This window comes from Gorilla gorilla, chromosome 13 (genome assembly GCF_029281585.2).
Source record: "Gorilla gorilla gorilla isolate KB3781 chromosome 13, NHGRI_mGorGor1-v2.1_pri, whole genome shotgun sequence".
In the NCBI taxonomy this organism is placed as follows: domain Eukaryota; kingdom Metazoa; phylum Chordata; class Mammalia; order Primates; family Hominidae; genus Gorilla; species Gorilla gorilla.
This window is the reverse complement of record NC_073237.2, coordinates 129,581,946-129,608,191: the sequence shown is the minus strand read 5'-3', so window position 1 is coordinate 129,608,191 and position 26,246 is coordinate 129,581,946. Positions and strand designations below refer to the sequence as shown.

The window sequence follows — 26,246 nt, the reverse complement described above, 5'->3', positions numbered from 1 at the left end:
CTTTTATGGTGTGTAGTGTGGCTCTTCTTTCTGGTCGTTTTGACTTTTTTTCTCCTCTCCTGGATGATCTGCACTTCACTGTAATATTCTAGGAGTGGATTTCTCAATTTTGATCATTCCTTGGTAATTTAGATCTGGGATCTCATGTCTTTTCAATTCTGAAGAATTCTGAGCTATTCCGTTGCTTTGTTGCCATTTTAGGAAACGTTTTTCTTTCGGAACTCCTATTCTGTTTATATTGGAGCCTCCTGATCTATTCTCCATGTGTGTTAACTTTGTGCATGTGTGTGCATGTGTGTATGTGTGTGAGTGTGCATGTGTGTATGTATGTGTGCATGTATGTGCATGTATGTACGCATGCATGGTGTGTGTGCACGTGTGTATGTCTGCGTGTGTGCATGTATGTGTGTATGTGTATGGGTGTGTGCATTTGTATGTGTGCACGTGTGTGTGTGTGCATGTGTGTGTGTATATCTGTGTGTGTTGTGTTTTCAGAGCTGCTGCACTCTGGTTGGTTTTCTCCACTCATTTTATTACTAGCTCCAGGATGGAGACTGAATCTATCTGTAACACCTCAATTTCTCTTTCTAATTTTTCTGTCTTCATTGATTTTGTTAGTACTATCTTCCATGACACTAAGTCTCTTTTCTACTATGTCAAGTCTGGAATTTAACCTGTCTATTGAGTTTTTTATCCACTTTATTATTCATCTTCAAGATTTGTAATTATTTCTATTTCATCTCTCCTCGTTTCTTATATTCTGGCCAGTTCTAATTTTATACTTTATATATTTTTAAATCGCTAGGCATCTTGATCATACTCCTGCAGTTTTAAAGTGTGTGTCAGACTTTCCTTAGCTGGTGTAAGTTCCTGTACCAATTGCTCATTTTTAGCCTGCCTTTCTTGGTGTGGTGTTTCCTTGGGTAATTTGGAACCTGGCCTTTCTAGCTTATTTCAAGGCAGGGATATTGTGTCTCTGCATTTCTGCGTTTCTCCACCATCTTGTTGTCATTGTCCTCTGTCTAGCAGTGTTTCGTAGCCTCTGCCCCGGGTCCCAGGCTTCTGCTCTGCAGTGATGTGGAGGATGTCACAGATAAAGTCACCCTTTCTGAGGACGGCTTGTCTCAGCTTCTGCCCTTGAGGCTGTGTTGATGTCCCCTTGCCTTCCTATGCCCACAGTGCTCCACTAAGTTATACGAAGTTACAGCCCTGGGATGTGTCAAGGAGGGTTTCTCAGCCTCCTTTCTGGAGTCAGGGAAGACACACCCATCACTCCCAGGAGCTGGATCTAGGCCCTCTCTGCCTGCCTTGGGACTTGGAACTGAAAGGCCCCTGCCTCTGCCCCATCACCAGCCTGTGCTTCTCCTCCATTCCTGGTTTTATGTGAGTGTGTGTGTGTTTGTGCATGTGTGTGCATGTATATATGTACACACCTGCATACACACACACACACCTGTCTTGGTCTTCTGTCTGACCTATTGCTGCTCTGTGTGTGGAGCAGAGAGGGTCCTTACTGCACACCTTGCTCAGGACAGTGGACACCGTCCTTAAATGCACACGGTATCGTGTTCACACAGGAGGGTCCCTTTTTTTCCATGATGAATCTGAGGCCAAGTAACCTGCCCAGAGATGCAGGAAGCTCAGCCAAGCGCCAAGCCCACGGCCCTGGGACTCCAACCCCAAACCCCCTTGACGGTGTGCACATCAGCGCATGTGGGATGGCTGGGGGGCGCCTGTTACTACCGCACACATCCCCAGGAGGCCTGCACACCCTTCACTCCCTTCAGTTTCCTCCCAGGTGAAATCTGCAAACCCGCTCCTCTGGACCTGGTCCTGTCCGGATGATCCTCTGGAATTAACAAGCTGTTATTCACCAGCCTCCAGCAACAATGGCACGTTATCTGCTCCGTTGCAGAACTGGCCGTGGTTTACATCCAGGAAGGGATTGGTCAGTCACCTGTGCTAGGTCCCCAGGGGATCCTGAGCCCAGCGGTATAAAGGGCGGCTGTGGGAGTGGCACAGCCTCTCCCAGCCCCAGCAAGCGAACTGTCAGGCGGCCGTGAGCTCAGACCCCAGAGATGAAGCCCCTGCTCCTGGCCGTCAGCCTCAGCCTCATTGCTGCCCTGCAGGCCCACCACCTCCTGGCCTCAGACAAGGAGATTCAGGATGTGAGGCTTGGATGGGGAGGGTGGGCTGGAGGGGCCACGGGGCAAGGCTGAGACTGCTGGATGGAGACCACATCACTCCCCCATCCAAGGAGACCCTCGTTTTCAGGTTGGGCATTAAAGCCCTGCCCTGAAGGATGGTGAGATGGGACAGCAGGAGTCTGGGCTGGGAGGGGGCCGGGGTGCAGAAGGGCAGGGCTGGGAGGGTGGGGGTCTGGCTGATTTCACTTCTCTCCTGGGGGTGAGGGCTCCTGTGGTCCTGGCCAACTTGCGGGGGCTGGAGCCACCTTCGGGTGGGCCTGGCAAGGGTGCTGGGTGTTTTCTGGGTGGATTAGATTGGGGAATGTTCCCCATCTCCAGCCCTTGGGGTGCGGTAGAGTCTGGGGGCTGCAGGCCAGGGAAGGGGGAGGCTCTGGAGCGGTCGGCCCGAGCCTGATAGAGAGGAACTTTCTCCAGGTGTCAGGGATGTGGTATCTGAAGGCCATGACGGTGGACAGGGAGCTCCCTGAGATGAATCTGGAATCGGTGACACCCATGACCCTCACAACCCCGGAAGGGGGCAACCTGGAAGCTAAGGCCACCATGCTGTGAGTGTCTGCCAGCCGGCCGGGCAGCCTGCAACCTGGTCAAGGGCCTTCCCTTTCCCCACCCAGGAGAGCTCTGGTGCTGGGGAGGTGGGCAGACCTGCTGAGAGGCCTCTCTCAGCCCTGCCTGCTCAGGCAATGCTTGAGGGCAAACTGTGCCAGTGAGGTGCCTCAGCTAGAGGGGGCCTGAGGGAGTAGAGGCCCCTGTGGGCTATCAGGGGCAGTGCTGGGTACCACCCACCACCTCCTCCGACTAGGGAATGTCTGGTGCCGTGCAGGTCCCTTTGGGAAAAGGTGTTTACCCCCGATCAGAGTCAGAGCCAGTCCTGGCAGTAAATTTCTGCTTTGGAGAAGTGCAGGGATGGGGTTGCAGAATGACCAAGAGGGGGCATAGGACACCATGGAGAAGACCCCCTTGAAGTCCCTGTGTAGCGCTCACCTGTGCGGCTCTCACCTGTGCTGCTTCCACCCCTGTGGCTCACATCTGTGGCTTCCCACCTGTGTGATTTCACCGGTGTGGCTCCCACCTGCACAACTTCCCACCTGTGTGGTTTCACCCCCGTGGCTCCCTCCTGAGTGGCATGCAGTGCCTGTGCTCCGGTCCTGGGGGCTGAATCTCAGGAAGTCACTGACCCTGGCAATGACCCTGATTTTTTTTCCCCCAAAGCCCCTCACTGAACCTTTCCCTGTCTGGGCCGGATGATGATGGATATGGGGCTTGTGCCTGAATGTCTCTAAAAGGAAGAATGCAGCTGGTGGGATGAGGCTCAGGCCCATGCCACAGACGCTGCCTGCAAACCAGGCAGCCTGGGTGCGTCTGGCAGGAAATGTGTTGGGGGCGGGGGTGTTGGGAAGGCAGCCACCAGGAGGAGCGGTGCAGAGCTCCTGGCCACCTCGGGAGACCCCGGGAACTGCCGCATGGGACCCAGAGGGGTCGCTGGTGCCTGGGTCTGAGATGCAGAGAAGCACCCTCTTCCATGGGCCTGTGGCAGACTCGGGGCCACCTTTGCAGGGCATTGTAGCGTGGCTGCTCCAGGGCCGGGGGAGGCACAGGTGAGGGCCGCTTTGCCAGCAGGTTCTGTTTTCCAGGATAAGTGGCTGGTGCCAGGAGGTGAAGGTCGTCCTGGAGAAAACTGACGAGCCGGGAAAATACACGGCTGGTGAGTCCCGGAGCCTAAGCCAGAGCCTGAACTCAAACACACGCTGGATGTGGGGGGGGGGGCGATGCCAGTGCCTTTTTGGGGTGGCCTTTTGGCCTGCTGCCCCTGACTCCACTAAAAGCCCACTTTCCTCTCCCACTGGTCAATTTGCTTTAGAAATGTGAACACCTGACCCCAAACACCAGGTGTGACGGGTTTGTCCCTGGGTGGACCCTCTGGGCTTTCCCTGTAGCCCTGGCTGTGGCTCTGGCAGGGCCAGGAGCAGAGTCGTATTTGGCTGCGGGGGGCTGCACCCCAACTCCCACCTCTGCAAACCTCACACCCGGAGGAACCCCCCGTGACTCACTGGTTTGGGATATGGCCGCCTCTCGGGCGCATCAGGTTCCTGGGAAGTGGGGGTCCCATGGCCTGGGGCTCAGGCCTGGTGGGGAACCTGGGTCAGGGAGCTCTGGGAGGCTGGAAGGGTGCAGGAGCTGCAGGGCTTGCTGGGCCTGGCAATGCACACTGTCCCAGGATCCTCTCTGAAGGCCCGGTGGCTAATTCAGGACTGTGCTGCTGTCCTTCTGCAGACGGGGGCAAGCACGTGGCATACATCATCAGGTCGCACGTGAAGGACCACTACATCTTTTACTGTGAGGGCGAGCTGCACAGGAAGCCGATCCGAGGGGCGAAGCTCGTGGGTGGGTCCCGCACCCCCACCCTGCAACCCATGCCTCCACCCGCCCTCCCTCCTCCCTCGGCCTCCTGCACCCTCTTCCCCATGGGAGAAGCCACTGGGACCCAGGAACCCACTGCAGTTTCCTTAGGATGAGTTTTCCTGATAAAAGCCCCAATTCCCACCCTGGAGTTCAGGATTTGGGATGCCCCGGCCTCGGTCTCTGCAGCAGAGGCAGGAAGGAGCCACAGCTGTCAGCACAGGGGCTCAAAGGTCACACGTGTCCCAGAGTGGCCCAGGCCCTCCCCTGGGGCAGCTCCCTGCAGTGTCATCCTTGAGCGCGTTCCTGTGGGGTGTCCAGCAGGGGAGAGGAATGGGAATGTGAGCAGGAGTCTGTGTGGAAAGAACGTTCCAGCTCCCGGGGTTGAATTCCAGACGCGGTGGCTCCCACGGACGGTGGCGCATCGGTGCGGTCCCTGTCAGAGGATGAGGCCCGTGAAGGCTCCTGAGTTCTCCCTGGAGCCAGGGGTGTGCGAATGACAGAGGAATGGGACCCTGGTGCCCCCAAGGGGAGAGGCGCTTCCTCCAGGGCGGGCCTGTCCCGCAGTCCATTCTCACTCCGGGAGATGCTTGGGGATGGACGGAGAGCGCTTCCCGTTCTCCCGGTTCTGCTGCTGCGGGAGCCTTCTCAGCCATGCACGGCACCCTGGTCCCACTTTGCCAGCCTGAGGGCCTCTGGGTTTAAGTTCCCCCATGGTGGGCGAGGTCCCCTTCCCCAGCCCAGCTCAGGCCTCCAGACTGGGACGGGGTGCCGTCGGCCCAGTGCTGCCTCGAGCACCCACATCTTGTCCTGGCACCCACAGGCAGAGACCCCGAGAACAATCTGGAAGCCTTGAAGGACTCTGAGAAAGCCGCAGGAGCCTGCGGACTCAGCATGGAGAGCATCCTCATCCCCAGGCAGAGCGGTAGGAGGCATGGCCCTGCAGAGCCCCCCATGTCCCCGCGTGGGGACGTCAGCAGAGCCACATTGCACAGGCGCATAACTGTGCTGCGTCTAATTCTGGCTTTGTCCTTCCTGGGGTGGTGGAGCTGGTGGCTGATGAGGGGCCCCGGTCCTGACTGCATTCCTGGGGTCTCCTGACTCACCTGTGCTTCCTTTTCCTGCAGAAACCTGCTCTCCAGGGAGTGATTAGGGTGAGTGAACAACTTTAGAGGACATTTGAGAAAATCCAGCCCTGGGGCTCAGTGGTGCTTCAAGAGGCCCTGGGGTATGTTTATTGCGGCACTACTCACAATAGCAAAGACTTGGAACCAAACCAAATGTCCAACAATGATAGACTGGATTAAGAAAATGTGGCACAGATACACCATGGAATACTCTGCAGCCATAAAAAATGATGAGTTCATGTCCTTTGTAGGGACATGGATGAAGCTGGAAACCATCATTCTCAGCAAACTATCGCAAGGATAAAAAACCAAACACCGCATGTTCTCACTCATAGGTGGGAATTGAACAATGAGAACTCTTGGACACAGGAAGGGGAACATCACACACCAGGGCCTGTCGTGGAGTGGGGGGTAGGGGGAGGGATAGCATTAGGATAAATACCTCATGTAAATGACGAGTTAATGGGTACAGCACACCAACATTGCACATGTATACATATGTAACAAACCTGCATGTTGTGCAGATGTACCCTAGAACTTAAAGTATAATAAAAAAAAGTGTATATATATATGTATATATATGTGTGTGTGTATATATATACACATATATATGTGTGTGTGTATATATATACATATATGTGTGTGTGTGTGTATATATATATATATGTGTGTGTGTATGTGTGTGTGTGTATATATATATATAAAAAAACTCAATTCTGGCCAGGCATGGTGGCTCATGCCTGTGTTCCCAGCACTTTGGGAGGCTGAGGTGAGAGAATCACTTGAAGCTAGGAGTTGGAGACCAGCCTGGGCAATATAGCGAGACCCCATCTCTACCAAAAAAAACACAAAAATTAGCCAGGCTTGCTGGTGCACACCTGTAATCCCAGATACTTGGGAGGCTGAAGTGGGAGGATTGCTTGAGCCCAGGAGGTCGAGGCTGCGATGAGCTATGATCATGTCACTGCACTCCAGCCTGGGGGACAGAGCAAGACCCTCTCCACAGAGGCCTGAGCACCTTCCAGGTTGTTCCTACCCCGGTGCGCAGCCTCAGCCCTGGGGTAGAGCTGGCTCCCATTTCTGTTATTTCTGTGGTTTGAGAGTCCTCTTTACCCGTTGGTAGCCCCTCTCCTGTTACCAGTTGGGGATTCTTTACAGTAATTTGCTCTTCAAATGACTGCGCGACCTGTCTCCGACACCCTCTCTGTGTGAACCATGGCCTTTACTTTCTGAATTTGGACACTTTGACATCTGGGGCCTTGCTAACCCTGGAGAAAGTGCTTCTCCTGGAGTTGGCTAATTTCTAGAAATAGCAGATGACTTGTCTGTAAGTGTGCCTTCCATATGCAAACGGGTAACCAGTCAAGAGCCCACACCCTCCCCAGGGCAGGTACCAGACAGCTAGGGACAGCCAGCCCTCACACCCCAGGGCCTGGGACATTATTGAAACCAGCCCGCCCTGAGCCTGTTTACCCTGCTTCCTCCGTTCCTTCCCGTGGGAAACGTGGGAACCGCAATGCAGGCTCCGCCCGGTGCCTCCAGACAGGCCCTGGTGCTTCCGTGAGGCCCCGCCCCTCCTGTTTCTAGGGGCCTAAGTGTAATAAGCCTCCGTCCCACAGTCATTCCTATGGCTGTGTCTTCCCCCACCAGCCTAAAGCAAACCCTGGGAACCCTTCAAACACCTGCAGCACAGAGTCCTTTCTCCATGTTATGTGGGGCCATCCTGGCGTCCCAGCCCCTGTGAATGAGGCCTCAATACCAGCTCAGCCAGTCCTGGAAGCCATCTGAGAGCGGCTCTCCTGCTCAAGCCAATGTGTGAAATATGGCATTTTGGATACGTCGTCACCAGTGAGCCAAGTTGAATGCTAGTTAAAGCAGTGAGGACAGGTTTTATTCAGCAATTTCTCAGAGCCAGGGACAGACTGGTTCCATGCCACTTTGTGCAGGGGAGAAGGGGTGTTGTGAAGGGAGAGTAGGAGGGGGTGTGGGAGGGAGTGGGGGCTCCAGTGAAGAGTTACAGAGTGCTGGTCAGGGTCAGTGCAGCGGGACCAGCTGTGTGGCAGTTATGGAAGGAGGACTCTATCCCCCAACAGAGTCTGGAAGAAGGAGGCCCATTCTTCCTGAAGGTCACATTTCTAAGGAATGGCTCTCAGGTCCTTGAGAATGACACTTTTTTTTTTTTTTTGGAGTCTTGCTCTGTCACACAGGCTGGAGCACAGTGGCATGATCTCAGCTTACTGCAACCTCTTCTGCTTCCCGGGTTCAAGCAATTCTTCTGCCTCAGCCTCCCGAGTAGCTGGGATTACAGGCACGTGCCTCCACGCCCGACTAATTTTTGTACTTTTAGTAAAGACAGGGTTTCACCATGTTGGCCAGGCTGATCTTGAACTCCTGACCTCAATTGATCCACCCACCTATGCCTCCCAAAGTGCTGGGATTACGGATGTGAGCCACTGCACCCAGCCTGAGAAAGACACTTCTGCATTGTAGGAGAAACACAGACTTCTCAAAGGGGCAGAGGAAGGAGTCACAGGTGTGAGCCCTTTTTAGCAAAAGCTCTAAGAAGGGGCAGCTGGGTGCTGGCCAGGACACACAGCAAATTCACCTGCAGTGCTGAGCTCTCAGGCAAGCATTTAGGGGGCTGGGGCCACCCCAGGGATGCGCCTCCTGCTGTTGGATGCCATGAGAGCTTGGCGATCTCCTGTCTCCTGGTGCAGGGGCTTGGGCGGAGCCGATCCATGCCGAGAGCTCTGCCATGCTCAGTACATACGCACTGACACACTCAGCTTGGGTCCACATCGGAGCACGGTTCTCCTGGTGTAAAGCCCCTAGAATCCGTCCCCACACAACTGCCTCGGGGGAAGATGTCTGAGAAAGGGAAGTCTCATCTCCTCACGCAAAGGAGGAGGGGATGACTCTGCCCAGGCAGGTTCAGGGGGATTGGGGAGGGGAGGAGGGGATGACTCTGCCCAGGCAGGTTCAGGGGGATTGGGGAGGGGAGGAGGGGGTGATTCTGCCCCGACAGGTTCAGGGGGATTGGGGAGGGGAGGAGGGGGTGATTCTGCCCCGGCAGGTTCAGGGGGATTGGGGAGGGGATCAAGATTCTCACTTCCATCTGAGATCACATAATTGTCCCAGTTCTGTGTGTCATGGTCCCACTCCTTAAGCAGTGACCCAACTTTCACATAAAACCCTTGGCGACTTTTGAATCCAACTCACCGTGCAATCCACATTATTAAATATGGAGTCTGATTTTCAGCCATTTCTGCTCTGTGGCTGCAAGAATGAAATATTATTCTAAGGTCAGGATGGAATGTCTCCAGTGTCTTGCCTGTTACTCAAGCTCAGACCTTGGCATTTCCTTTCTGAAAGCCCCAGATCAGTCAGGCAGCCCCCGCCCCATTCTCCCTGCAGTCATTACCACGTTTGTGGCCAAGCACAGCAGCCAGTTGGCTTCCCAAAGCCTTGGTTCCAGTGGGTGCCACGTCCCAATGAGCAACCACAGCAAACAATTTAGGGAATTGTGGTGTCACTTCATGCCGTGCCCATGAGTATCCCATTTTCCATCGACGAGATGCCCTCCCTGCATCTGTGCACACCCAAGCAATCTGCACACGCGCCTGTAGACATGAGAAAGCCCTGTGGTTGACAAGGGTGGGAAGAATGACTCCAAAGTTCCACTGAGTGAGGGGGAGAAGTCAAATAATTCCAAATGCTTTCCCTCCTTGAGCTGCAGGAGAAAAGCGTGAGGAAACGCATCCTCTGGTTGTGAGGCTGGGACTGGGAATAGATATTCATGCTCCCCTTCAGCCAATGGTGCATGGGGTCTTAGAACGCTTTCATTTGTTGGTCAAAAAACCCACAACCACAACCGAGCGTGCAGGTTTTGCTGAGACAGCTTCAGATGCTTCATTCCAGCTCTTCTTTTCAGTGTGTTTCACGGGGCTAAAACGAAGGTTGGCAGGGCTGGTTCCTTCTGGAGGCTCTTGGGGAGGAGTCTGTCCCCGCCATTTCCAGCTTCCAGAGGCCTCCACATGCCTTGGCTTGTGGCCCCTCCTCCGCCTTCAAAGCCAGCAGCACAGCCTCTTCTACTTCTGTTCATAAATATTCTCTCTCCCCACCCTCCTCTCTCTCCCTCCCTCGCTCCCCAGCCTCTCTCCTATAAGGGCCCCTGTGATAACAGTGGGCCCACCCAGATAATCCAGGCTAATTGCTCATCTCAGATCCTTCACTGAATTATATCTGTGAAGTCTCTTTTACCATACACACATCCACAGGGCCAAGGATGAGGATGTGGATATCTTTAGGGAACCATTATTCCGTCTACACATGGGGGACACAGGGCCAGGGATGAGGATGTGGACATCTTCAGGGGACCATTATTCAGTCTACCCATGGAGGGAATTGGCAATCAATAGGACTGCAAGGAAATGAACAGGGTGTCTCTGGGGAGTGATGTGTCCTAATGGAGCGCAGCTCAGGGAAGTGACAGGGAGAGGAGGGGCTGCATCTTCCATTGTGTAGCCTGGAGAGGCTTCTCTGGGGAGGTGGTTTTTAAAATTTTTATTTGCTATATATTTCACATGCCATCATACTCACTCTTTAAAAGTGCCCAATTCAGTGGGGTTCAGTAAATTCACAAGGCTGTGAAAGCATCACCACTATCTAATTCCAGGAGATCTTCATCATCTTACAAAGGTCCCTACGCCCGTCCGCTCTCACCCCCATTCTTCCCTCCACGCCCCAGAACCTCTCATCGACTTTCCGTCTGCATGAACTTGCCTGTTCTGGACACTTCATAGAAATGGAATCATATATATGTGTTTCTTATGCCTGGTTTCTTTCCCTTAGCATAATGTTTCAACGTTTGCTCATGTGGTAGCATGTGTCGGTATTTTCTTTTTATGACAGAATAATATATCATTGTGTGGATAATACCACCTTTTTTATCCATTCATCCATTGGTAGACATTTGAGTTGTTTCTACTTCTTGGGTTTTGTAATATTGCTAGGGACATTTATGCATAAATGTTTTCATGGGAACATATGTTTTCATTTCTCCTGGGTGTATACCTGGGAGTGGAACTGCTGGGTCATAGGGTATTAAATAATTCTATGTGTAACTGTTGGATAAACTGCCAAACTATGTTTTTCTGAGCAGCTGTGCCATTTTACATTCCCACCAGCAGTGCATGAGGGTTCTAATTGCTCCACATCCTTGCCAACCCTTATTATTATCTGGCTTTGTGATTCTAGCCATCCTAATGAGTGTAAAGTGGTATTTCGCTGTAGTTTTGATTTGCATTTCCCTAATGACTAATGACATTGAGCATATTTTCAGGTGTTTATTGGTCATTTTTATATCTTCTCTGAAGAAAGTCTATTCATTTCCCTTTTTAAAATTGGGCTAGTTGTGTTTTTATGTTGAGTTATAAGTGTATTTTATATATTGTTGATACTAGACTAGACTCTTGTCAGATATGTGATTTGCAAGTATTTTCTCACGTTCTGTATCTTGTCTTTTCATTTCCTTGACAGTGTCCACTGACGTACAAAAGTTTTTAATTTTGATGAAGTCCAATTTGTCTGTTCCTTTAGTTGCATGCTATTTGGGTGTATAGAGAAGAATTCATTGTCAAAGCCAAAGTCACAGAGATTTACACATCTTCTTAGAGTTGTACAGTTTTAGCTCTTACATTGAGGTCTTTGATCCATTCTGGGTGAAAGCTTGTGTGTGGCATGAGGTCCCACCTCAGTCTTTTGCATGTGGACATCCAGTTGTCCCAGAGCCATTTGTTGAAGACAGTTCTTATCTTGGCATCTCAACTCATTCTTGCACCTGTGTTTGTGGGGTGCTGATTTTCTTCAGTTCCTTGGAATCCTTCTTTACCCAAACGTCATTTTCTCTGGCCCTGTGGAGTTCCACCCTCGTCTGCGTGGACTGGTATTTAGCTATGGTCTTGAGGACCGCTCTGCACGTTTCTGGAGCTCTTCCTCTGCAGAGGGCTCTCCTATCTCCTTCCTTGTCTCCCACATTCTAGTCGTCTGCAATGCCCAGAGTCCAATCTGTGTCCCGTCCACGCCGTCTGACTCCTTGCTCTGTTGGGTTCCTCTCTCTGTGGTGGGTTGAAATTCCCTCCAGGCATAAAGCTGCCATGATCCAGCTGAGCTCGTTAGCTCCCACTCTCAGGGATCACAGCCTGCGCTGTCTGTGTCCAGTTTCTAAACACAAGCGTTTCACACCTGGGGGCCAGTTTCCCTCTGTTTGTGGTGGGACAGTTAGGCCCATCCCCTGTTCTCCTGGATGCCCAGGTAGAAATCAGTGCACCATCCTGGGTTATTGCCGTGTCTTTTCTAACTGCTTTCTCTGCTTCTATATTCGGCCTCCAAATCTGTGCTCAATGCAGCAACTGGAGTGACCCCTTAAATACATAAGTCACAGCTTGCCTTTGTCAGAGCTCTCCAGGGTCTTTCACTCAGAGCAGAAGCTGAAGTCCTCGTGGTGGTCCTTAATCCCTACATGGCAGTTCCACCCACTCCCCAGCCTCACGTGTGGCCGGTCTCCCTGGATCATTTGCTGTGGCTGCTCTGCCGTGTGTTCCCGGAAACTGCCAGCGTTCTCCCACCTCTGGGCTGGCACTGGATGCTACTGCCACCTGGACTCCTCTTCCAGCTGATGAGCTCATGGCTTGCTTCCTTCATGTCTTAAATTCGGTGTTTGAATGCCACCTTGGCGAGGCTGTTCCTCATCAATTCATGTAAAGGACAAATAACCCCTTGTCTGGCCACTCCTGTCCAACTTGTCCACTTTGCTTTTTCCATAGCACTGATCACCATTTAAAATAATGTATGAACCAGTGACCCATCAGGATCCAGAGACAATAGATTGAACAGGTATTGCTTGCACAGTGAACAATCAGCTCTAGAGGTTTAAAGAGAACCACAAAGAATGGCTCAGGATTGCACGAGGGCAGTTAAGGAAGAAATAAACAGGGGTGGGGATCCTTTCCACAAGTCTGGGTTCAGACCTCATGGGAGAAGGTGTGGTTCTCCCAAGGGAAGCTGGAGAAGTTTGCTGGGTTGTCCCAGCCACAGCTGGCCCACGGTCAGGGCAGAGGCCAGCAGTCAGGGAAATATAGGCTGGGTCTGGCAAGCAGGAAGCCTCTCTTCCCCCCGAAGGCAGGTGGGCTGGGGCTGGGAAGCCTACAAGAGTCACTGGGAACCCACAGGTGCAGATGCCACTGAATCTCAATAGGAAGCCATCTGGGGGGGTCCCCTGAATTCAATGTGGTGTGTGCCGCCAGACGTCCCCGACTTGTGCCACTGCCATTTGTACAGGAAGAGAAAGAAAAAGGAAGAAATGGAAGCATCTGGAACCAGTCATCCTGGACCAATGCTAGGAGGCGCTTCCCCCTACGCCTCAACCAACAAAGCTTAGCATTGCACCAGGTGCACAAGAGAAGCACCTGCTGGCTCCAGCTCCATTGCCTCGGAACCGGCCATGAAGGGTGCGTGTGGAGCTGGAGGCAAGACATTGATAGCTGGCACTGCAATTCACTTATTTATTTTGTTCATTTTAAGTCCCCTACACCTAGAATATAAGCCCCCCGAGCACAGGACATTTGTTTTATTGATCGATGTATTCCTTGTGCCCCAAAGAATGAGAGGCATCTAGAAAGTCTGCAAAAATCAAACATAAAAATGAACCTTTATTCAGTCTTTGTTATTTTGATGGATATTTCAGGCATTTCCAAGATTTGTAAGTAACAATTGAACCCTTCTGCTGGTTCATGTGTGGGAGTGTATCTGTTGAAATGATGCTTCTGAGTGGAGTTGCTGAATCTTTGGCTCTAGGTTTTTTTTTTTAAGCATTTATGCTCATTGTGGTTTTTAAATTAAACATTTAACCCTGAGACATTGTAGATTCCCATGCAGTTGTAAAAAGCCACACAGAGCTATCATGTGTATCTTCACCTGGCTTGCTCCAGCCCCAATCCCAGCAATGACAGACCTGTTCTCCCCTCCTGCAATCTGCTCATTGCAAGAATGTCGTCTATTGCGATCATAAAATTGTGGGATTGGCTTTTTTTTTTTCCTGTGCAGCATCATTCTCTGGAGATTCATCCCATTGTTGCATTTATCAATAGTTTATTCCATTTTACTTCTGAGTAGTGCTCTATGGTATGGATGTACTACAGTCCGTTTAACTATTCACCTGTTGGAGGATGTCTGTGTTTATAGATTTGGGCTATGACACATGTACAGGTTTTTGCATGGACATCAGTTTTCATTTCTCTGGGACAAAGGCCCAGGGGTTCTATTGTGGGGTTCTATGCTTGTTGTAGGGTTTTTTTTTTTTTTAAACCTGTCAAGCCATTTTCCAGAAACCGTCCAGTTTCCATGCATCCTCACCAGGCTTCATTGTGATCACTATGATCTTATCTCAGCCACCTTAATAGGTATGTACTGATATATCATGGCTTTTGTTTGCATTTCACTGATGACTAATGGTGTTGAGCATCTTTTCATGTGTTTATTTGCCATCTGTATATCCTCTCTAGTCAAGTGTCCCTTCATGTCTTTTGTTTACATTCTATTTTTGAAACTGTTGAGTTTTGAAAAATTCTTTATAAAGTATAGAAACTAATTCTTTGTTGAATATGTAGTTTGTCAATATTTTCTTTCAGTCTTTGGCTTGTCTTTTTATTCTGTTAACAGGGTCTCTTACAGAGCAAAAGGTTTTTATTTTGATGAAGTCTATTTTAACAATTTTTCCTTTTATGGATCATATTTTTGGTGACACATCTAAAATCTCCTGACCCAGCTCCATATCCCAAAGATTTTCTTTCTGTTTTCTAAAGCTTTTACAGTTTCAAATTTTATGTTTAAGTCTATGATCCATTTTGAGTTAATTTTCATGCAGGGTGTGAGACCAAGGTTGTGGTTCTTCTTTTTGTTTGGTGATTTTGTCTGCGGATGTCCAGTTGCTCCAGCCCATTTTCTACAAAAGCTATCTTCCATTGAATTGCTTTTGCATCTTTGTAAAAACTTAACTGGGTATATGCATGCAGGTCTGTTTGAGGATTCTTTATTGTCTGTCCCATTGATCTATGCATCTGTCCATCTGCTAGCTATATAATGAGTCTTGAAAGGGTAGCCTGTAGCTGGGTATGGTGGTGTGCATCTGTAATCCCAGCTACTCGGGAGGTGGAGGCAGGAGAATCACTTGAATCTGGGAGGTGGAGGTTGCAATGAGTCGAGATTGTGCTACTGCACTCCAGCCTGGGTGACAGAGCAAGACTCTGTCTCTAAAAAAAAGAAAGAAGAAGAAAAGGAAAGAAAGGGTAGCCTGATTCCTCCCACTTTATTCTTAAAAAAAAAAGTTTTAGTTATTCTAGTTCCTTTGCCTTTCCATATAAATGTTAGAATAATCTTGTGTATGTCTACAAAAATTCCTTCTGGAATTTTGATAGAAATTGTGTTAAATCTTTATATTATTTGAGAGAAATGACGCTTTTATTATGTTGAGTCTCCTAATCCATGGATATAGCACATCTCTCCATTTGTTTAGATCTTCTTTGATTTATTTTATAATCATTGCATTATTTTCAGCATACAAATCCAGCATATGGGTTGTTAAACTTATGCCTAGGTATCTCTTTTTTTTAGCCATTATAAGTAGTATTGTGTTTTTAAGTTCAGGGTCCATTACTAGTATGTAGACACACAATTGATCTTTGTATATTTATCTTGTATCCTGCAACCTTGCTGAACTCGCTTAATAGTTCTAGGAGGTGTATTGTTTTCTTTCGTTTTGTTTTTCAGTTTCTTGGGATTTTCTACAGAGACAATCATGTCATCTGCAGATGCAGACAGTTTTCTTCCTTCCTTTCCAATTTGTATGTCTTTAATTTCCTTTTTAAAAAACCTTTATTGCTCTGGCTAGAACTTTCTGTACTATGTTAAATACAAGTGGTGAAAGTGGACATCCTTGCCTTGTCCCTGATGTTAAGGAGAAAGCGTTTGTAACTGAGTATCCCAGCCTCAAAATGTGCTTTAAAACTTTTTTCCTTTCTTGCTTTCAGCCTTGAAACATACTTCAAAACTCTTTATTTCTCCCTTTCCCACCAGGCACTTCCGTGAGCAGTGCTCGCTTATCTAATTATGGGCTTACTTAGAAATTCCAGGGGCCAATTTTGAAACAAACCAGGCAGAGAGACCCAGCTGCAGAATCCTCCCTCTTAGGGGGAGTTACAGGTAGCCTACCACTTCCCGGCTGAAATCAAGATGACGCAAACCAGACCTCTGGACAGACGACTGATGACTCATGATAACCATCGGAACAAGATGCAGACCAACATCCTCCTGCACCATTCCCACATATTTCCCACACCTTTTCCTCCTTAAACCCCTCCTTCAGTCCAGAAAGTTTGAATGGTCTTTTAAAGGCATGGGCCTGGCCATTCCTCAACTGCTAGCATTTGAATAATGCTGCTTTCCTTTCACCACACTTCACTTCTCATGCCTTGACTTCTGAGCAGCGAGCAGCTGGACTTGAGCCAGTTACACATCAGTCTTTCACCATTAGAAATAATGTTAGCCATAGGTTTTTTGTAGATGCTCTTTGTCAAGTTAAGGAGGTTCTCTTCTATTCCTACTTTTCTGAGAGTTGTTTTCCTGAATGCGTGTTGAATTTAGTCAAATACTTTTTCTGCATTGATCGATCTGATCATGTAATTTTTCTTCTTAACATATTAATATGGTTGATTTTTGAGTATTGTACCAGATTTCCATCCCTGGAATAAACTGCTTTTGGTCATGGTGTAGAACTATTTTTATATATTATTATTTGCTAATATTTTGTAAAGGATTTCTGTATCTATATTCATGAGGTATATTGTTCTGCAGCTTTCCTTTTTGTGTTGTCATGTTTTGGTTGGGAGATATTCTCTCATCTTCTGAGATTATGCAGAGTTGGTGTTATTTATTCTTTAAACGGTTGGTAGAATTTTCTAATGAAACCATATGGACATGAAGAATTATTTTTGGAAGCTTTTAAAATTAAAATGTTAACTTTAATTGTCATAGAGCTATTAAAGTTATCTATCTTATATTGGCATTGTGTTTTTTGAGAAATTGGTTCATTTCACCTATGTTGTCAAATATATGTGGGAAGGTCTCTTCATAGTATTCCCTTATTATCCTTTGATGTCTTCAGGGTCTGTAGTGATAGTCACTGTTTTGTTCCAGATGTTGGTTATTTGTGTCTTTCTTTCTTTTTTTCTTTGTCAGTCTTTCTAGAACTGCCTCCATTTTATTAATTTTTCCAGAGAACTAGCCCTTGTTTCATTGTTTTTCTCTGTTGTTTTTCTGCTTTTGATTTTTTCTGCTTTCGATTTATTAATTGCTGCTCTTTGTTATTTCTTTTCTTCTTGCTTTGGGTTTATTTTGCTCTTCTTTTTCTAGGTTCTTGAAGTGGGAGCTTAGATAGTTGATTTTGGACTTCTCTTTTCTAATATATGCATTTAATGCCTCTCAGCACTGATTTAGCTGTGTCTCACAAATTTTGATATGTTTTTGTTTGTTTGTTTTTGAGGTAGAGTCTCGCTCTGTATCCCAGGCTGGAGTGCAGCGACACTATCTTGGCTCACTGCAACCTCCACCTCCTGGGTTGAAGTAATTCTCCTGCTTCAGCCCCCTAAGTAGCTGGGATTACAGGCATACGCCACCATGCCCAGCAATTTATTTATTTATTTATTTTTGTATTTTTAGTAGAGATGAGGTTTTGTCATGCTGGCCAGGCTGGTCTCGAACTCCTGACCTCAAGTGATCTGCCCACGTGGGGCCCCAAAGCACTGAGATTATAGGCATAAGCCACTGTGCCCAGCCTGTTTTTGTTTTTTTTGAGATGGAGTCTTGCTCTGTCACCCAGGCTGGAGTGCAGTGGCATGATAGCCCACTGCAACCTCCGCCCCCCGGGTTCAAGTGATTCTCCTGCCTCAGCCTCCCGATTAGCTGGGATTACAGGCGTGCACCACCACACTCAGCTAGTTTTTGCATTTTTGGTACAGATGGGTTTTCGCCATGTTGGCCAGGCTGGTCTCGAATTCCTGATCGCAAGTGATCCATCCGCCTGGGCCTCCCAAAGTGTTGGAATTATAGGCGCAAGCCACCACCCCCAGCTGATATGTTGTATTTTCATTTTCATCCAGCCTAGTATATTTTTAAATTTACCTTTAGGCTTCCTCTTTGACCTGTGGATTATTTACAGGTGTGTTGTTTCCAAACATCTGAAGAAAGATTTTCCATTATCTTTCTGGCATTGATTTATAGTTTGATTCCATGTGGTCAGAGACTACCCTCTATATCATTTAAATTTTTAAAAATTTCTTGAGGCTCATTTTCTCATCCAGGATATGGTCTATCTTGGTATATATTCTGGTGCACTTGAAAAGAGTGTGTGTAGTGCTGTTACCAGGTGGTGTGTTCTACAAATGTCAATTCGATTATGTTAATTGATGGGTGGCCAAGTTCTTTGATGTCCCTGCTGGTTTTCTGTCTAGCTGCTCTGAGAGAAGGGTATTGAAGTCTCCAACTATAATTGTGGCTTTTTAAATTTCTCCTTTCAGTTCTGTTTTGCTTCACATATTGTGCAGCTAATGTTTGGTGCACACACGTTTAGGACTACTATGTCTTCTTTGCAGAATGGCCCACTTATTATTGTATAATTTCCCTCTCTGTTAATTAGTCTTTGTTCTAAAGTCTATTTTATCTGTTATTGAAATAATGCTTCTGCTTTCTTTTGATTAATGTTTATATATCTTTTTTCATGTTTTTACTTTCAACCTGCCTCTATTGTTACATTTGAAGTAAGTTTCTTGTAGACGACATATAGTTGTATAATGGTTTTTAATTCACTTTGCCAATCACTGTCATTTAATATTTAAACCATTTACATTTAATATAATCATTAATATGCTAGAGTTTGTATTATTTTTATAGGGTTGCTATAACAAAATACTACAAACTGGGTGGCTTAGAACGAAAATTTATTTTCTCACATTCTGGTGGCCAGAAGTCTGAGATCAAGTGAGATTTGGAAGGCAGAAAAACCAACAAAGCATGTTAATGATGTTACCATTGTGGGCAACTGGGACTCAGTCCTTCTGAGGACCATCTGAGAAATAGGGTGGAACCATATTTGATTGTTCCACTTAGAAGGAAGAGTCCAGACCATTTATCCCATCAGTTACTATCCCTACGGACTGAGGATGCTGATTCACTTGCATATCTGGGTTTCATCAGTGTCAGGGGAAGCACAGAAGAAAAGGTGCAGGCACTTAAGGTGGGAAGCTGTGAATACGTCCGTGCACCAGGAACGATCTACAACTGTGGCAGGTGGGCCGAGAGCGTGGGTCACCAGTGCCTTCAGCCACCCCTTGCACTGCACTGACCCACTCACACAGCAAATCAAGTCCATTTTGTAACTGATGCTTCAGCATGGTGGCCAGCCACAGTCTCTGAAATAATTAAAATAGGTGGTTGGTGGCACAGGCGATGGTCCCTACTGTGCAGTTGGTCTTGCAGCCTTAACTGAGATTCATCGTAAGCTCCCCCTCTGCTCCTTCTTGGCGTGCCTCAGTCCCAGCCAGCACATGCTCTGGTCTAGGTGCTTGTTTGGTGGTGCCATCTAAACCTTCTTATGCCCAGATGTCGAGTAAAGCCCAGACACTGTCCACTTCAGTGAAGCACCTAGGAATTAGCAGCCCTGAAAAGCTGTGATCACCCTGAGATTCAAAGAAAAGGGTCGTGAGGGAAGTGGTGAGAGAGAAAGTTGTGTGGTAGCGGCAGCCCAACAGGAGCCACCATCAGAAGGAACACAGCCATCCAGAGAAGTGCCCCAGGCCACAAAGCACTGGGGGCCAGAGATCTCGCCCCTCATGTCTGCCATGGGTTGACCCCCAACCTCCAGCCCTACTATCTCCTGATGGTGTCTGCACCAGTTGAACGCAATAAGTATCTAAAAGAACACAGTTGGCAAATGAGACTGGGACACAGGGCAAGATGGGTGGACAATGGGAGACTCCTGGAGAGCACCCGTCGCACTGAGCGTGGACCTCATGGGAGAGCCCTGTTCTCTGAAGCATCTGTGCATGTCGTTCCAGCATTTTCTTCAAGGATTGAGCCAGCAGCACCAGTGTTGTAAGGTGCTTAGATCAATGATTCACAAACAACCAATGAAATACGAGGTGCCTGGGGTACAGTCAACAAACACAGAGAACAGAGAAACCTTCCCGTTGATGTAGAGACTCCAGCCTGTTTGCTCATCTCTGGTCCTGAAGAGCCCAGGCCCCATCCTTTCCTGCCCGGGGGGATGAGGGTGGGGGGTTTCTGCTCTGCAGCACTTGCCGTGGGAGGGGTGAGGGACTGGGTCACGCCAGCCCGTTTGTTACAGCCCCAGGGTTTATTAGAGTGTGCATTAGTATTATTGAGTAAGTACTTGAGAGTGTCTGATCTTGGGCCAGAGAGGCACAAAGATGCCATTGTGTGGGTCAAGCACCTGCCTGCAGAGCGTGGGTCAGCCGTGGGTCCCAGGGAAGATGACACACACCTGAGAAATACAGGGTCCGGGAGGGAGAAGGCAAAGTTCTGGCTCAGGTTGGCTGGGGATGAGGCCAGCAGAGCCAGGTGCCCAAGGGACCTCAGCCACGAACTCTGAGCACAGGCTGGCAGGTGGCTCTTGGTGCCTCATGCGACCTGTTTATCTAAAGGGATGAGATTCAAGGCCTGTCCTGGGGGCTGGGGGCCGTCAAAGCTGACGAGAGAGGGGAATGTATATTCTAACAGGGAGATGGTCGATGAATACGTGCAGGAAGAAACGGACAGGACAATCCAGAGAGATCGTGTGTTCTGAGGACAGCACAGCCAGGCTCCGGTACGGAGTGAAGCGGGGTGGGGGAGGCGGCGTGGTCCCTCATATGGCCCGAGGAGGCCGTATATAAACTGACCCTGAGCCACACAATAGTGCCCTCCTCTGCCCCTAGGAAGCTCGAGTGCAGGGTCCGGGCAGGGAAGATCAATGCAGAGTGGGTCCCAGAGTGGGTCCCAGAGTGGGCAGAAGCTTGGGCTCTAGGGCGTGAGGGACTCAGCTGGCAGCAGCCCCACGTCTCTCTGGTTCTAAAGCCCAATCCGTTTCTGCTCAGCAGGGAGATGGCCAGTTCCCCAGAGAACTTGCCCAGGGTCCCAGCCGTGGCCCTGGGAGGGCGCAGGGGTTGGGGAAGGAGTATCCCGAGGCTGTGGGCCCTGCCTCTGTGGCTCGGGGTGCAAATGTACACCACCCTGCCCTGTCCTCTCGAGTCCTCTGGGCTCATCTGAGTGGGCGCATTCGGGTGGTGCAAACTCTGGACAGCATCGCGTGTCTTTTCTTCTCTGGCTGGCACTGACTTGCTGTTCGCCAGATGCCAGCAGTGAGGACACTCCCCCTCCCGGATGCAGGACTGGTTGCCACCATGGGGAGGGGTGCACCGTGCCACGTGCTCCCAGGACACTGGCCAGGGGGCTATAAAGAACATCTCGAGAGGAGCCAGCACAGCCTCGTTCAGATGCCCAGTGACCTGCCGAGGTCGGCAGCACAGAGTTCTGGAGATGAAGGCCCTGTTCCTGGGTGTCACACTCGGCCTGGCCGCTGCCCTGTCCTTCACCCGGGAGGAGGAGGATGTGAGCTGGGTTGGCGTGGGCAGATGGAGGAGCCAGGCGGACTCCTGGGCAGGGGGCAGTGCCAGGGGCCCTGCTTTAGGAGGTGTCACTTAAACCTGGGGTGGTGGGAGGGGGGTCCTATTGTTCCTTCAGCAGACACGGCTCCCCATGAGGCCCAGGGCCGGAGCAGGCTCGTCTCAGGGGTTCCTGCTGCACTGACGCCTGAAGCCCGAAGGTCTCGCAGGGTTGGGCCCTGTGGAGGGAGGGCTCATCTGGTGCTGGGGCCCAGGGGTCCATGGGGTGCAGAAACGTTCTCCTTCCACTGGGGGCTAGAATCCCTGAGCAAGGGGCTGGCTCTAACTCACTCCAGCTGAGCTCTAACTAAGGTGCAGGAAACCAGCCTGTCTTTGGGGCAGCAGCCAGGCACCATGGGTGTCTGGTTATAGTTGCAGGCCTGAGTGCCAGGGTCAGAGTAGAATCTGGGCCAGCCCATGGTGGGCTCACGGCCTCGGCCTGCTCCAGATCACAGGGACATGGTACATGAAGGCCATGGTGGTTGATAAGGACTTTCCGGAGGACAGGAGGCCCAGGAAGGTGTCCCCAGTGAAGGTGACAGCCCTGGGCGGTGGGAACTTGGAAGCCACGTTCACCTTCATGTGAGTGTTGCCCACTGCAGGGCCCCTCAGTCCACTTTCGCTCCCCTCCCCAGACCCACCTGGTGCCCGTTGCCCCATCCATGTTTCAGGTGTTGGTAAGAATCACCCCCTGCCTTGGAGGGAAACAGCCTGGGCATCCTAAAGCTCAGTGGGATTGGGAGGCAGTGGAATTTTCAGGTTGCTGGGTCAGGGCCATGCACCAGGTGAGCTGAGGATGGGCCAGGTGTGTCCTGGGAGCTGCTGCCCGCGTGTCTCCTGTTTTCCAGGAGGGAGGATCGGCGCATCCAGAAGAAAATCCTGATGCGGAAAACGGAGGAGCCTGGCAAATTCAGCGCCTGTGAGCCCCTCCCCCACTCCCACCCCCACCCTCCCCCACCGCCAACCCCAGTGCACCAACCCCCACAGGTAGAGAGTGCCCAGGCTGCCCTTTTGCCAGGGTCCCAGCTCTGCCCACCTCCAAGGAGGGGCTAGCCTCTCCTTCCTGGGGGGCTGGTGGCCCTGACATCAGACACCGGGTGTGACAAGCTTGTCCGCAGTCGAGATGGACCAGATCACACCTGCCCTCTGGGAGGCCCTAGCCATTGACACATTGAGGAAGCTGAGGATTGGGACAAGGAGGCCAAGGATTAGGTACGGGGAGGCCGAGGGTTAGGGATGGGGAAGCTGAGGGTTAAGGATGGGGAGGCTGAGGGTTAGGGACGGGGGCTAACGGTTAGGGATTGGGAAGCTGAGGGTTAGGGATGGGGAGGCCGAGGGTTAGGGATGGGGAGGCCGAGGGTTAGTGCTGCGGAAGCTGAGGATTAGAGATGGGGAGGCTGAGGGGGAAGATGAGGGTTAGGGACAGGGAAGTGGGGCAGGAGCAGCTGCTGGAGCTGGGAAGGCCGGACTCTAGTCCTGGATGTGCTCTGGCCTTGTGGCTCCATTACTTGCATTGGGACCTTCCTGAGAGGAGGCTCCTGCCTCCGTGTCTGGGTCCACACTGTGGGGAGCAGCCAGGCCTGGCTCAGGCTGTCCAGGGCACCTGGGTGACCGCTGAAACATTCCCGAGTGTTTCTTCATGTGGCCCCAAGTGTTCTCTCTGGGAATGACCCATTTTCTCTGTCATCTACAGATGGGGGCAGGAAGCTCATGTACCTGCAGGAGCTGCCCAGGAGGGACCACTACGTCTTTTACTGCAAAGACCAGCGCCATGGGGGCCTGCTCCACATGGGAAAGCTTGTGGGTGAGGGGCTCGCTGGGGTCTGCGTGTCCTGCCCCACGGTCTCTGCCTCTGGAAGCCGTTGGAACCAGCACCACCATGCCCTGGCATGTGAGAAAAGGAAGCCCCCTGTGCCGGCTTTCATGTGCCGGGCACCGCTGGGCAGCCAGTCCAAGTACCTGAAGTGGGAATGGGGTGGGCCAGGCAGGGACAGACATGGCCCTCGGTGACATGAACCTGCCAAGGGCTGCTTCTAGGGTCTCGGGTGTAGGAGGGTCACCTTAAGGGGGAGGGTCACCTTAAGCGTCCTAACAGAGCTCTTCATGGGGCAGGGACCCTCCAGGGCAGGAGGGTGGCCAGTGCCTCTGGGAGACAAGGTCCCTCCAGGTGAGGGCTGTGACCCTGCAGGGTGGCTTTGGGAGCTGCCCAGGTCCCCTGGGTTTGCCAAGTGGCTTGGAGAGTCCCCGCCACTGTCCCCCTTCCTGGGGACCTCTCATCTGGGCAGTGACTGTCTCCTCTGTCCCCAGTCCCACCCCTGAGCTCTCGCCCATTCTCAAGCCTCCTCTCCTGCTTGTCCGGTGCTGGGCTGTGGCAATCTCTTCTGTCCCCGGCCCCACCCCAGAGCTCTGGTCCACTCTTGGGTCTCTCCCTTTGTCCTGGTGCTGGGCAGTGGCCATCTCCTCTGTCCCCAGCCCCACCCCCGAGCTCTGATCCACTCTCAGGCCTCTCCCCCTGTCCTGGTGCTGGGCTGTGGTCATCTCCTTTCAGCATCTGCTCCATGCAGGGCCGTGCCGCTCTCCCCACCTCGGCTCACCTGGCCACCTCACCTGCAGGTAGGAATTCTGATACCAACCTGGAGGCCCTGAAAGAATGTAAGAAATTTGTGCAGTGCAAGGGACTCTCGGAGGAGGACATTTTCACGCCCCTGCAGACGGGTGAGGACGGCTGTGCCCAGTCCCCTGTGTCCCTCTGCTGTGTCTGTCTGCTGTCTCCAGTGTCCCATGACCCCCGTGTCCTCCCATGTCCCCCGCATTCCCCGTGTGCCCCGAGTCTCCTCGCAGGGGCTCCCGGGCCCTGTTTAGCGTCCTCCGTTGGAGGCTCCGCGCTCTGGGCTGCGATGGGGTCGGGGGGCTCCGCGCTCTGGGCTGCGATGGGGTCGGGGGGCTCCGCGCTCTGGGTTGTGATGGGGTCTGGGCCCCGGTCTAGGGCGCCTTCTCATCCCTGGGTTTTTCTTGGTCTCTGCAGGAAGCTGCGTTCTCGAACACTAGGGTGAGTGAGCCTTTGGGAGGACACTGGACAAGCCCAGAGTCCTGGGTTCCCGGGGTTCGAGGGTACATCTGCTCTGGCCCCTCCCATCCCACACAGCCAGGGAGACCCCCCCAGGGTCAGGCACGAGGTTGGCACCTCAGAGTCTGCCCACCCACAATTCCTGGGACATTCGGGAAGTCCTTTGTTTTACCATTCCTGCGCCTGCCAGCCCGAGTGAGGGTCCTCCTCGGCCTTTCCACAGCGAGGCCTCCCTCGGGCTCTCTCAGGTGTCAGCTCAGCCCATCGCCCCCTGCACCTGTCCCCACGCGGTCCACTCCCCACCATCCACCCACCAAGGATGCTCAGAGGCCTGCCCAGTCATTGGAGGAGCTGAGGTCGCTCTGGGGCCCCGAGGTTGCCCAGCAGTGGCCGATGTGGGGGCTGTAGAGCCTGGGGAGGGAGCTCTGGGCCTGGCCTCTGCCCTACCCTGCAGCCTCCCTGACCTCTGCTCCTCTTCCCAGCACAGCAGCCCCCGGGTCTGCACCTCCAGAGCCCACCCTACCACCAGATACAGAGCCCGGACCACCTGGACCTACCCTCCAGCCATGACCCTTCCCTGCTCCCACCCACCTGACTCCAAATAAAGACCTTCTCCCCCAGCTCTGGGCAGGCCTATCTGTGGGGACAGAGGGGCTTGCACCCGCTCCCTGGGAGGTCTGCTGGGAGGGGGAGCCACAAGGGAAGCTGGGGAGATGTTGGACCTAGCAAGGGCCAAACCACAAGAGGCATGATGTCCAACAGGCCTGCGGGGCTGCGTGATGTCCTGGAGGCGCTTCCTGCAGAGCCGCCCTCAGGTCTCAGGTTCAGCTTAGGACAGGCAGGGCCCTGGGCAGGAGCGTTTGGAAAGCCACTGGGGAGGACAGGAGCGGGGACACGGCGTCAGGGCTGCAGCAGTGGGGCCACTGCAGGGCTCCCGCCCCAGGGGTCTCAGAGGGATCCTCCAAGCTGCCCCATTTTAGCAGCCTGGGCTCAGTGGCAGCACTGGAGAGAGGGGCGCTGGAGAGAGGGGCGCTGGAGAGAGGGGCACTGGCACCTCCATCATCACCCCCAGAGCAAGGCAGAGCCGACCCTGGTCTCCGAGATCCTTGGCGCCACCCTGGCCTTCCCATGGCTTGTCCAGGGGCCATGGTCTGTGCAGACACTGGGGCTGCTGGGACATGAGGAGGCCGACCACAGTGAGGGACGAGAGGCCACTGCACCGCAGTGATAAACATGCCCCAGGAACCACAAACCCAAGCTGGACAGGCCTCCTGGGGGGTGAGCCTTCAAAGCGATCACCTCTCCCCCGGGCCACACCAAGTAACCACTGCCCGCCTCCCGCCAGACCAGCATCCTCATCTCCTCCTCTCCCACCTGGACATGATTCTTGGGTGAGGCTACAGGGTGGTCCTGAAGTGAGCCAGGCCAGCAGGGCCCAGGCGAGCCGAGGCGGAACCAACCTGGGTGTCCACGGGCCACATGTGGAGGGCAGGACAGACCTCACCCTACAAAGATGGGTGAGCAGTAAGCCATCTCCCTCACCCTGTGCTACCATGCAGATTCCAGAAAGGTTAGGATATGTGTAAAAATTCAAGATTGGTTGGTTATTTGCTATTGGATAGAAAACTTAAAAAGTTAAAAAAAATACATATATATGAAATTGGCCGGGTACAGTGGC

General features: G+C 51.6%; 2 protein-coding genes across 3 annotated transcripts; both read left to right on the top strand.

Moving 5' to 3' along the window:
• Positions 1 to 2,078: 2,078 nt before the first annotated feature.
• LOC101147034 (lipocalin-1-like) lies at positions 2,079 to 6,116 on the top strand. The gene is made up of 6 exons (XM_004048803.5): positions 2,079 to 2,168; positions 2,622 to 2,752; positions 3,839 to 3,909; positions 4,479 to 4,589; positions 5,428 to 5,529; positions 5,732 to 6,116. The coding sequence occupies exons 1-6, from the start codon at positions 2,079 to 2,081 to the stop codon at positions 5,755 to 5,757; spliced, it is 531 nt and encodes a 176-aa protein (XP_004048851.5). The 3' UTR covers positions 5,758 to 6,116.
• Positions 6,117 to 21,319: 15,203 nt separating this feature from the next.
• Positions 21,320 to 25,188, top strand: OBP2B (odorant binding protein 2B). 2 transcript variants are annotated; one of them, XM_004048802.5, is made up of 7 exons: positions 21,320 to 21,448; positions 21,950 to 22,083; positions 22,350 to 22,420; positions 23,195 to 23,305; positions 24,115 to 24,216; positions 24,527 to 24,550; positions 24,792 to 25,188. In XM_004048802.5, exons 1-6 carry the CDS (start codon positions 21,377 to 21,379, stop codon positions 24,547 to 24,549), a joined length of 513 nt encoding a protein of 170 aa, XP_004048850.3. In that variant the 5' UTR covers positions 21,320 to 21,376; the 3' UTR covers position 24,550; positions 24,792 to 25,188. The 2 variants fall into 2 exon arrangements, 1 of the variants encoding a protein (XP_004048850.3); XR_010130142.1 differs by lacking the exons at positions 21,320 to 21,448; positions 21,950 to 22,083; positions 22,350 to 22,420; positions 23,195 to 23,305 and having other exon boundaries at positions 24,110 to 24,216; positions 25,056 to 25,185.
• The last annotated feature ends 1,058 nt before the right edge of the window (positions 25,189 to 26,246 follow it).